At 33.3% G+C, this 12,421-nt stretch overlaps 1 protein-coding gene and 1 long non-coding RNA gene across 4 annotated transcripts; both read right to left on the bottom strand.

Annotated features, from left to right (window-relative positions):
- Positions 1-4,317: 4,317 nt before the first annotated feature.
- Positions 4,318-5,378, bottom strand: LOC116017634. Its single transcript, XM_031258251.1, has one exon. It carries the CDS (start codon positions 5,328-5,330, stop codon positions 4,443-4,445), a length of 888 nt encoding a protein of 295 aa, XP_031114111.1. The 5' UTR covers positions 5,331-5,378; the 3' UTR covers positions 4,318-4,442.
- A 3,581-nt stretch (positions 5,379-8,959) lies between these two features.
- Positions 8,960-11,749, bottom strand: LOC116015532. 3 transcript variants are annotated; one of them, XR_004097631.1, is made up of 4 exons: positions 11,443-11,749; positions 9,860-10,095; positions 9,599-9,675; positions 8,960-9,311 (listed from the first exon to the last, which is right to left on the bottom strand). It is a non-coding gene; the product is annotated as an uncharacterized LOC116015532 (long non-coding RNA). The 3 variants fall into 3 exon arrangements; XR_004097633.1 differs by having other exon boundaries at positions 9,860-10,050; XR_004097632.1 differs by having other exon boundaries at positions 9,860-10,027; positions 11,443-11,748.
- Positions 11,750-12,421: the final 672 nt, after the last annotated feature.

Raw genomic sequence — 12,421 nt, 5'->3', positions numbered from 1 at the left:
TGACTAATAATTATTTTGTTAATTAAATTAATAAATAGACAAATTAATATACAGATATTATATATGGTAATTAATTCAATAATTACACAAATTACTATACATATATTACTTATTAAACCAATTTTTCACCTTTTATTTGGTTGATTTTTATATTTTTCCTAATATACTTTTTATCTAATCAATTTCAATACTACTATATAAATCATGCATTTAAAGAATTATATAACCTTATCAATTCTACATCTTCCGATTTATCTCACTATTTTAGCCACATAATAAAAAAAATACATATTGTATTTTTGTTAACAAAAATCTGCAAATCATAAGACGACATACGTTACATGCATATGAAGGAAGTTAATGAAGTTTATAAACAAATCCAAATCGTCGGATGCTGAATATATATGCATATATAGTCCTCTTTGCTGATTGTCTCTCTTTCAATCTTGTGTCATCTATAATTTCAATCTTTATCCTAAATCTATTGCATACAAAAAAGGGAAATAAAACTATTGATCTAATTGAAAAAGGTGAATTGCATACAAAATAAGACAAATTGAATGCTAATATAAAGGCAAATTACATTAAAAAAGGCAAATTGCTTGCAAATTATTCTGATACATATGTCTTCTAATCAATTAGCATATTTTTAAAGTTTTCCAAATAAACTATTCCAGTACCACTATATAAATCATGTAACAAATTTCACATTTTCCATTCCATCTTACCACTTTAGCCTCATTACACAAAAAAAATCTACATATAATGGTCCTTATTTTTGTTTTACTAAATAAGATAAATGCCTACAGTACTATGTGAGCAATAAAAGTACAACTGATTCGTCTTTACGAAATAAAAAACAATCGAGTAGCAACCTTAGAATCTGTGCTCGAAGATGTGGAGGTATATTGGAAGTTTTTTGTTTATATTGTTTATATTTGTTTATTTATATTTGCTTAATTTATTTTTTGTTTCACGGCTAACCACGGTTGTTTTACTAATTCTTATTATTATGATTTATTATTTGGCGCTAATCACTACTGTTTTTTGATTGGTTTATTTGTTTTTTTTTTTTTTAATTTTGTATATTATTGATACATTAATACGGAGTATTATGCTTTATTTGGATTAAAAAAATGTGAAATATATTATATTGAATGATTTGATATATTATGTTGTGTGGTGCGTTTTTAGAATATTCTTAGCTTAGCACTTCAAGATTGTGTTTCCACACAATGTTGCATTCTTTGTAGTGTATTTTGCTTGTGTTGACATTGTGTATGATCAGGTTGTACTTTGCTTTGGCAGTTTTTGAGAGAGTTTACTATGCCATGCTAATCACATCCCAACGAATTTGTTGAAATCTCTATATTTGAATCTCTTATTGAAGAAATGGGATAAAGTTACCGGTTTATTAGTTATTATGAATTAATAGATCTCACTCTACACAAGCTTTAGTCATTCATCATTAAAATAAACAAACACGTCCACCATGGACGTTGGCATACCTTAGGAGGGTAAAAGACTAAAAGTGATGTGGTTCTCAACATTTGAACAAAAATTAAACTCTCAACAGTATGCTACAATCGGTTTTAAAAATCAACTTGAAAATTGAATAATAGATTATAAAATCTCGCGAGACCATTTTTTAGACAATTAATTAAACAAATGTAGAAGTCTTACATTGGCAATCAAAATTTATCAATAAACTCATTTGAACATAAAGTGTTTGCCTCATATAAAGGTTTTTTCATTATATTGTAACAAAAAAAAAAAAAAAAAACTGTAATCTTTTAAATTTTGGTTTATTATTTTTTTTTAAAAAAAATTATATATCATTGATACTTTAATACCGACTATTATGTTTTATTTGGATTAAAAAAAATATGAAATATATTATATTGAATTGAATGATTTGATTAAGTAGTTAGCTGCATTGTTCTTGGAGTGGCGATAAATTATTTATATAGTTTGGCACTAAAGTTGATGAACGTACACTATGTCACTATGGAACTGATTTAAGTGCGCAAGTAATTGCGAGCTACCAAGAGTTTGGTTATATCAGACCAGAGTTTTTTGTATTTTTAGTCCCACGACTATAGTGACACTATTAGAATTGATTCACGACTTTTAAACTTTGTAATTTCAGTCAATGACTATTGTTTCTTTTGCAAAAATGGTCCTTCCGGTAGTTTTTTTTCGCCGGAAAAAAATTCTGGCGAATTTTTTGATCAATTTTTCGTCGGAAAAAAATTGTGCATATTTTTTGTCATTTTTTGGCCGAATTTTTTTCCCCTTTCAAGCATGGTTAAATGGGCATTTACATGTTTAAAAAAATTTTCTCTTTCAAGCAAGAAAACATTGATTGGCATCTTCAACACGCCATCCATTTTTGAAAAAAAAAAAAAAACTAATTCATTTCTAAAAAGTATGTGATCATGTCAGACTAGACTCTAAAATCATTTTGATTTTGGTAAACTAATTAAAATTAAAACTAATTAATTTCTAAAAAGATATGTAGCAAATTTAATCATTTAGAAATTAATTCTAATAGCGCCACTACAGTCGTAGACCGAAATTGCAAAGTTTGAAAGTCGTGGATCAATTCTAATAGCGCCACTACAGTCGTAGGACTAAAAATGCAAAAAACTCTATCAGACCACAATGTATAGGTTATATATATAATAACAGAAGTGGCTGGATAATATATATATATATATATATATATATATATATATATATATATATATATATATAACATTTATATTTAAAGTATTAAAGTATAATTGTACAATATTAATTTAATTATCTAATAATTATTACAGTAATTAAAAAATTGATTGTATGTATATTAATATAATTGACTAATAATTATTATGATAAATAAGTTAATAATTATAATAATAATTGTATAATTACAATTAAACATGGGTCGTTCAAATTTTTTTACTAATACAAAAATTAAAATTTGCATCTTTTTTAAATATAATTTTCTTAGTTATTATTCATATTGTTGGAATCATAATATATATGAAATACACTTAGGAATAAATGAAATTAATTATGTAAGTTTTTTCTATAAATTTATCTAAATGTGTACATGATTAATTAGAGACTATATTAATTATACAAAATTTAAATTTAAATTTTATATGCTATGAAAATAGATACTTAACCAAATATATGGAATTACAAATATATTATTATATTGTACATTTTAAAATATTTATATTTTTCAAATTTTCTATTTAAATTTATAGTAACATAAATTTTGTCCGTGCATCGCACGGGTAAAACACTAGTTAATACATAATGGATGCACACTATAATAAAATCAATCCTGAAATATAGTTTAATTAGTCAACTAATATAAATAAATTCAAATTCTAAACTTTGCTTTGTTAATGATAATTACAAGGTGTAGGGTCCTATCAAGAACCAGGGATCGGAGCGGTAGTTCAAATATGGTGCTTTGAACATTTTAAGACAAAATATATGTTTTTATATGGTGTGAGAAGTATGTGTTTAGACTTTAGAGTAGAGCAATAGCATGGTATGGAATTGTTGGTTTTATGGCTACACGGTAGCTAGACGGCAGGCCAACACAATCGTAAAGTAAAGAAAAAAATGATATAAAGTACTGAAAGCAATGAGACAGAGTAATTGCTCTTGTATTAAAATCAGAATCCCTCGCGATGTGACCCTATGGGTATTTATACAAAGAATAATGATCTTTTGAAATGAAAGTAAGAGAAACTTAACAAATTTGAACTTAGAAGGGTTGCTTAAACTGCCCGAACCACCATAACTACTGCCTAATATAGAATAGGAAAGTATCTCGCCAAATTCGAAAAAAATCCTAAGTGAATCACGCTTCGTTGCCTATGAGTGTCGCACCCGCTCGAGCACCACAATCAGACTGTCTACACCAGGCGGACAGCGGGATATAGGACTCGACCCATCTATTGGTCAAGGTAGTCAAGTTGCAGACTCTTGGTACTAGAGACACTCCAGACGGGGTACCATACTCGAATGTATCCATCAACAATAATTTTATAAATATTCCACTAGGGTTATATCTATAAATATGATGCATTGATATATATTATCACATGCAATTAATAAAATTGAACCAAATAAATTATCTCCTTCTTCATTTTTCTGTCTTTGTTCATGATTTCTTTAATTTGCTCTCATTTTTTCTTCAACAAAAACCCAAAAAAGAAAAAAAAAATTAAAATACATTAAAGTATTTATTTTTGAGTTGGGTTGACCTTTAATTTGATTGGGTCGATGTGCTTACGTAGGAAACTAAGACATTAACAAATATATTATATCTATTAAAAGATAACATTTACAAGGTCACATGAACGATCTTAATTTCCATTTAAAAAAACAGGGAGTAACAGAACAAAACAAAAACAAAAATGTTTTTTATTTTTTCAGACATTATCATTAATCCTCCAATTGCGAAGAGAAACAGTATTAGCATCCTGGTGTATTCTCCTGCAAAAGAAAATCAGCGGGAGCCAAATCACAGTTTTGACCACCTTAACCATACCAATGGTTATAGTTAGGTAATACAACCACCATCCGACAAAATCAGCCACCCCAACGCCCATTGACAGATCTCTCTTAACCTCAGCCACAACCACGAGCGCCTCCACCTCTTCCCTCAACTTCCACCACCACAAACCGCCGAAGCTGGCGGCCATCGCCGCCTTGTCAACCCACCTATCTCGTCTGGAGAACCCGAAGATGGTGTCGTCCACCACCGGCTTCACCACCGTCTTGGACCAGAACAGCATAGTCTGATGCAGCCCCAGGAAGAACAGAGCCCTACTTAACAAACTTCTCTGGCGGTTAACATTAAGAAGCGAAGAAACACCGACTACATTAGCAGCTATGCTCCCTTCAATCCCCAACCCAACACAGACCTGCAAGGTGCAAAGCAGAACCCAGCACGTGTAGAGGCGCGTCCCGGAGACTACTACGGGCGCCTGAGACTTGACAAAGGTGAGGCGGGCGTTCAAGGCGTGAGTGAGCGTTGCAATCGCGAGTAATGGAAGCAGCGCGTGGAGGAGAGTGGCGTTGGAGTTAAGGAAGAGGTCGACTAAGAGTGAGGTGTAGGGGTGGACGGAAACGGAAACGGAAACGGAAACGCCTCCCGCGATAGCGCGGGCAATGGCTAGCCGGGCGAGAATGAGAAAGGAGAGGGGAAGGAGAAGGGTGAGGAGGGTAGTGGTGAGCATCTGAAAAGCCTCCCGGAAAATTAAACCGCCATTAAACCCATTATTGTTTGCTCTTGGTTCGCCTGAACTCCAACCCATTTCAATTTCTTCGGATCCAATAAACAAATTAATTAAACCTTAGCTTGCTAGCTAGCAATGATGATATGATCTATCCGATCAAAATGTGATGAGAAAACATATATATATATAAGGTAGAGAAAGATATAAATTGATAGAAGTGGTTGCAGCCACGACTTGACCTGGTTGTTGCATGCTTAAGTTGACATATACATCGCCGCGGTATAGTAACCTTTCCACGTCTAATATCAGCCGGTGGTTAGCTACCTATTAATAAATCATCTGATATTCAGTTCCAACCTTTCCAACACAAAAACAACAAATTTTTTCTATATAAATAAATTACTACTCCGTATTATTTATACCATGCGATCTTGGCTGACTCTACTTATTATATCTACATATTTTTGGTACCAATGATGTTAAAGAAGTTGCGGCTCAATTTATTGATGTAAGCTTTCATTTTGTTAAGCATTCTGCAAATCGGACTGCTCATAGTGTCACTAGAGAGGCCGTTTAATTTCTATGTTGAATGGCATGGCCATCATATCCTCTGTGCTTTCTTGTTGATGTTTTGATTTTTTTTAGTTAATAAACTAATTCTGGTTTGATTTTTAAAAAAATTACTATTATTATTTAATTCCATATATGTGTGAATATTTAATTCCTTTAATTAAATTTTTTATGGGATAATGTTGTTTTATGTAATGTTGATTTTCTAACTACCGGGTTTAGTCATTCGGGCAAACATGGCCGATTGGATAAAGATGGTAGAAACCGAAAGGGAGACAATATTTTTAATGTGAAAATCGAATGGTGAAAATCACAAGCCCTTTTGGGAGGTGTCAAGCCAAAATTTTACTATATTTTGTATGTAGTCGATAAATGTACAATTGTGTTCTTCTCTAGAGAGATGTAGAGGTAGAGGGATGAAGATGGCGTGTTCATTGTGTCACTTTCTTGTATCTAACTAGGGCATTTTATAGTAGAAGAATTGTACTACATTTGCTAATGTGATTTGCTTATGGTAATTGAGTATTTACGGTACACTGGAATATTTTATGGGATGTATAGAGATTTAGGAAATATAAAGATATTTAGATAGTGAAGGTGATTTAGGGAATAAAATGATATTTAGGAAGGTAGTTTATATAGGTTGACTTGTCGTAATCTCACGATTGCCACTTTAATTCATTTTTCCACTGCCAAAGCTGACTGGCCATCAAAACTGATTGGTCATGTCTTGAGTGCTGAGTACTGGGTTCGACTCACTATGTGCTTGACTACCGTGCCCGACCTACTGCTAGTAGCATCGTACATTAAAAATTTTAGGGAAAATGGTCAAATAAACATCTAAGTTTTGCCAAGCACTTTGTGCTTAGATGGCATGTAGTGACTCTCTCATATAGGAGGTTATAAGATCGAGCCTGGCGAATTGATCTTTATTATGCTTCAACAGGATGAACAGATACTACAATATAATATGGTCAGTTATACCAAAACCCTAGGTGCATGAAAATTTGGTATTTTTCAAAATTTTAATTGACTTCTCATATCAAGTTCAATATTAGCACACACTTTTTATGAAATTTTATATATGCATATAGGTTTTTAAACTATACATTTGTCAACCTAACATGCATATATATATTTGTGTCGCATAAAATATGAATCGAATAAAATTGCAGTCCTACACATTTATGATGATACCACCATACCAACTGAATACTGAGTAAAAAAAAAAATGTTGCCAATATCATCATTGAATAATAGGACTATCGCATGCCATATTGCCATTGGGAATACTTAACTTTATACACCTGATATGATTGTGGATAGATATATATGGCAAATTATACCGTGCACCACGGTGCACATAGCAATGTGCATCATGTACGTAAACAATGTCGTTTTGAGCATTGTAAACTAATTGTCCTTTTTTTTTGGAAATCATGTTTCCCGTTTCGGGCGGTCTGTGTATATATGTTAATATTCTGTGTATTCTAGGTAATCGTTCTGTGTATTCCAGGCAATCATTCTGTGTATTCTAGGCAACCGCTATGTGTATTCATGTTAGTAACACATGTTGTGATGTGTTTGTGCATTCGAATGTTTAAGAGGATGAGTTCTGTGTATTTTGTGTTAATATTCTGTGTATTCATGTTATTAACACAGGTTGTGATGTGTTTGTGCATTTGAATGTTAAGAGGATGAGTTCTGTGTATTTTGTGTCAATATTCTGTGTATTCTGGTCAAACATTCTGTGTATTCTAGTTAAACGTTGTGTGTATTCTAGATAATGATTATGAGGATTATAAATAATGAATTTCCTGGAGTCATTCGCGTCCGCGTCCACTAACATCGAAACGACGTCGTTTTGAACCAAGGTGTACATTGCTATGTGCATCGTGGTCCACGGTATAACGATTGGATATATATGTTGCAGGCCGGCCTGCCTCTGATCTCTTAGCCGCCTAATGCTAACAAAATTGTCTATTTAATGTTATATTGCATGAACATCTATATGGAGTAAACGTGCAGTATGTAGTGGTTTCTCGGACACAATGCGCACCAAAAGACTCGAGCCCGCATGCAAGAATCTATTCAATTCGAAAACATTATTTGGGTGCCTAAAATGTTTGTTGGTAAGTCGTGAAACCAGTATCGTGTAATGTTTTTAATTTAACATTAATTATAAGTTTGCGTGTATAAAAATGAACCACGCAAGGAAAAATGATGCACATTAATCACAGATGCCAATGCAAAACAATGTCGTTGCGTTGGTGTGCATTTGTTTTCCCTGTCAAACTACTCCACGCAATACGGAAAAGTTGCACACAAATGTATGTGTAGTTTATGCTTATTGAGGATAGTGAGCGATCGTAAAATGCAACAGTTGAGTATCGGCTTTATATTTAAAGAGTGAAAGGGAGAGAGAAAGCAACGTAACTTGTGTGTTTGTCTTAGCTTGTCAGCTACCTCTTTGCTCTTATCCTCTCATTCCTTTTCTCTCTCTCTTGATCCTCAGCTCCTTTGCTTTGGTTTCATGTATCCATTCTACCTTTAGCAAAGCTTAGAAGAGTAAGCAACAGCAGACATGGATAACACTAAGTCCCCAGCATCAGAGTTGAAGAATTCAAGAACACTGAAACCAGCATCATATCGTCGAATAAGAAAAGGTAAAAAACGCGAAAATAGTGACGGACAATTTCCGTCGCTAAATAGGAAAAATCCGTCGCTAAACTGTAGCGACGGATTAGCGACGGATGTCCGTCGCTAAAATGAGCGTCGCTAGAATTTAGCGACATGATTTATTTCCGTCGCTAGATTTAGCGACAGAAATATCCGTCGCTAACATACAAAATCCGTCGCTATTTTTTCCTCTCCGCGACGATTGAAAGACTAAACTTGTTAGGGAATTGCGACGGAAATTTCCGTCGCTAAATTTAACAACGGATATTTCCGTCGCTATTCCGTTGTCATTCTTTATTGTTGTAAGGTATTTAGCTACAAATTTACTACGGTTTTTGTCCGTCGCTAAATTTTAAAATTTAAAAATAATAATAATATACCCACTAATTATTATCCCATACTTATATTAAACCTATATAATATTGTACATCAGTTACATAATTGCAAAATATACTATATTAAGAAATTCAAACTCAATAACATTAACAAAAATATAACATTGTTGAGTGTTACATCATTAGAAACGATATCAAATATATTAATACACAAAATCTAATAAGTTGGAAGCACTTATTACAAAACTACTCCTCAATGTTAGAACATTCACTTTATATTAAAATCAAACTTATCCTGTACTAATGACAAAAGCACAATGAACTCATGAGCTTTGAGCCCCAAAGATAATGAAGTTTTCGTCTCCAACCTCTTGCCTTTTCTCAACATTGGCTCCATCCAAGGTCCTAATTAAGATACAAAAATTCACGGCAAATTTGATATTGTTGGTTCCACTGGCCTCCATTTCGGCAAGTACTGCACACACATGGCAAGAGAAAATAAAGAGTTAGATGCCTCCATTTTCAAGCACTTTATCAGTCTATCTAAAGCTGAAAACCATTAAATAAATAAATCATATACATCTCTAATAATTGACATGAAGTTATTCAAGCATTTTAGACAATTGTTTTCCCAAACACACATAATGAGTTGTGAAGAAAAGTGTACTAGCAATATCAGTCCCTGATTGTTGCTGAAAAATATTATTAAAAAATAACAAAGAAGAAATTGGAGATGAATACAACACAATTGAGTAAGAATACCTGATATGTTGTGAAAGTTCACTAGCTGGAATCAGCAGTTCTATAACACTGAAAATGTAATCAGGGACGAAAACAACCTAAAAGAACAACAAGATAAAATTAAGAATGCTAAAAATCATTCAGATGTCTGAGCTCCTTGGTAATAGCGTATATCATGTATAATGCCACGATGTCAACAAATCCTCTTAGTTAAGCTGGTGAGACATGTGCGATAGATGAAACACAATGACAATAATAAAATATAATTGGCACTACTCATACCTTCAACAAATCACCTATCTCAGGATCATGGTTTATGGTGGCTCCAACATCTGTTATGAATTTTACAATCCTTTTAGCTTGAAGGTATGTAGCAAAAGCTTTTCCTCCAAATATGCATACTCAAGGAACAAACTTAGCTTCTCTTTCTGCTGAGCTCATTTCTTTCATCTGCTTGTAGCGATAAACAATTCCTAATATATTCAAGAGTTGGCACTTGTATTGATGAATTAGTTTACCTGTAGTGTTTCTGCTTGTAGTTTCATTCTCCAATTTAATAATTTATGACCACAAGTTAATGCTGATGAAAAGGAACATCACAAGTAGGGAAGTCTAGAATGCCACAAGCATGTGTGTGTGTGTATAATATACATATATATATATATATATATATATATATATATATCAACCTCAATGCTCTTTTGATCTTTGGTACTTTGTTTTTCTTAGATTTTTTTACTTGGTTTCCAATTGCCAGCTATATAAATCTAGCACTCTCCACACTATATTATATACTACATTTCCACATGTCATGCTCAAGTGTATAGAAGCACATGCACTTCAATTGTAGAAAATACAAACCAGCAGATGATTGCAGAAAACCTATTCCATCATGGCATGGCTAGTACTTCAAGGTCACATAAATTTTCCAAAATGTTTATTTTTATGTGCAGTGTTCAAAATGTTTACATTGATCAAACAAACATAAAGTACACAGCAAAATAGCAGACCACAACACATCCACAAGGCACAATAATATTAGTAGGAAAAGACTGGCATATTACATACACTATGCATAGGATATTTTTTACTATGTATATTACAGCAAGTTTCTCAAATTAGAAAGGATTTGTTTGCAAAAGAATTGCCAGCCATTTTGCTCAAATAAAAAACACTGTAAATTTCATATATCCCAATTCATTTAAGCTATAAAAGAATTATTAATTAAGAAAAAAAAAAACAACCATTTCAAGTACATTAAAATCTAAAACACTGACAGACTACAGACAACTAACTTAAATTGAATGATTCACAAAGAAAACTAAGAAATACACAAAACTAACCATATAAAAATTATAGCATAGCACTATAGCAGATAATACTTCTTCTTAGTTCTCCCCACCGGTGGATTCAACCAACTTTGTTTAATCAAAATAGCAGATAATACTTATTCTAAGCCTCTCATTATAGAAAAAGGTTTAATTTATTAAATAAAGTACATATAATAATACTCTGTAAAGGTAACTAATAAAATGAACATAAAAATTCCAATAAAGATTAAACAAAAATTCAAATATAGATTTCTACAGTCTATACTGGTTTCTGTAATGGACTTCAATTCTGGAATTTTGTTTTACAGTCTATATATCTCACCCGTTCATACATATATACACATAGATAGATACAACATTTTTTTCTATTACTATTCCATAGAAAGGAATTACAGTCTATAGAAACACATTCATACATATCTAAATGCCCTGCTAATAAAAAGGAGAGAAGTAAATGCCCTGCTAATATAAAGGAATTAAAATCTAAATGCCCTACTAATAAAAAGGAGAGAAGTAACTGAGCGAAGGAATAACCTGGGCAGTGAGCGAAGGAAAAAGGAGAGAAGTCATTGTGGCAGCGCACTGGCAGCGGTGGTCGTAGGAGGGCGGTGTGCAGCGACGGAGCGTGGAGAGGAGAGTGGGCAGAGTGGTTGTTTTAGGAGGAGCAGACCTTGTTTCCGGCAGTCGGCGGTCGGCGGCTGGCGGTGAGCAGCGGATTGTTTCCGGCGGTCGGCGGTTCGTGGGCGGCGATTGGAGGAGCAGGACGCAGGTTTGTGAGGTTATGAGAGAGCAGTGGGCGGCTGATCTTAGGGTTATGAAGATCCATTTTATTTTGGGCGTTTTGCAAGTCTGTTTCTTTTTTCCAACGTTTAGCGACGGATAAGACGATCCGTCGCTACATTTTATTTAAAAAAATTGGCAAATAAACCCACGTCATTAACTTAGCGACGGATTTGAGGTTCCGTCGCTATATATAGCGACGGAATTCCCTCAATTCCGTCGCTACATGACATACACAAGACATTAAGCGGTTTAACTTAGCGAAGGATTTGAATCCGTAGCTATATTCTAAAAAAAAAATAAAAAATTGGGCGTATTACTCTAGCGACGAATGTCAATCCGTCGCTAATCTATTTAAAAAAAATCCATCAATGATGTTTTAGCGGCGGATATTTGAATCCGTCGCTCTCTAGCGACGGATTCAAATATCCGTCGCTAGGTAGCTACGGATACCATTTTCCGTCATTATTCCGTCACTAGGTTGTAAAAAAAATAAATAGATGTTTTAAACCTTAGCGACGGATATTTTTCCGTCGCTAATCCGTAGCAAATAAAACTATTAAATCAGCCCACCAAAAATCCGTCGTTAATCCGTCGCTAATTCGTCTCAATTTTATGCGCGGCAATTTACCGCTAAAATTAGCTACGGATTTAACGACAAACGTTTTCTGTCACAAATTACCGTCGCTGATCCGTCACTAACTTTTAATTTTTTTAAAATAAGTAAATCCGT

Source organism: Ipomoea triloba, chromosome 4, assembly GCF_003576645.1.
Source record: "Ipomoea triloba cultivar NCNSP0323 chromosome 4, ASM357664v1".
Classification (NCBI taxonomy): Eukaryota; Viridiplantae; Streptophyta; class Magnoliopsida; order Solanales; family Convolvulaceae; genus Ipomoea; species Ipomoea triloba.
Note: the sequence above shows the minus strand (reverse complement) of the source record. Positions and strands in the feature narration are given on the sequence as shown.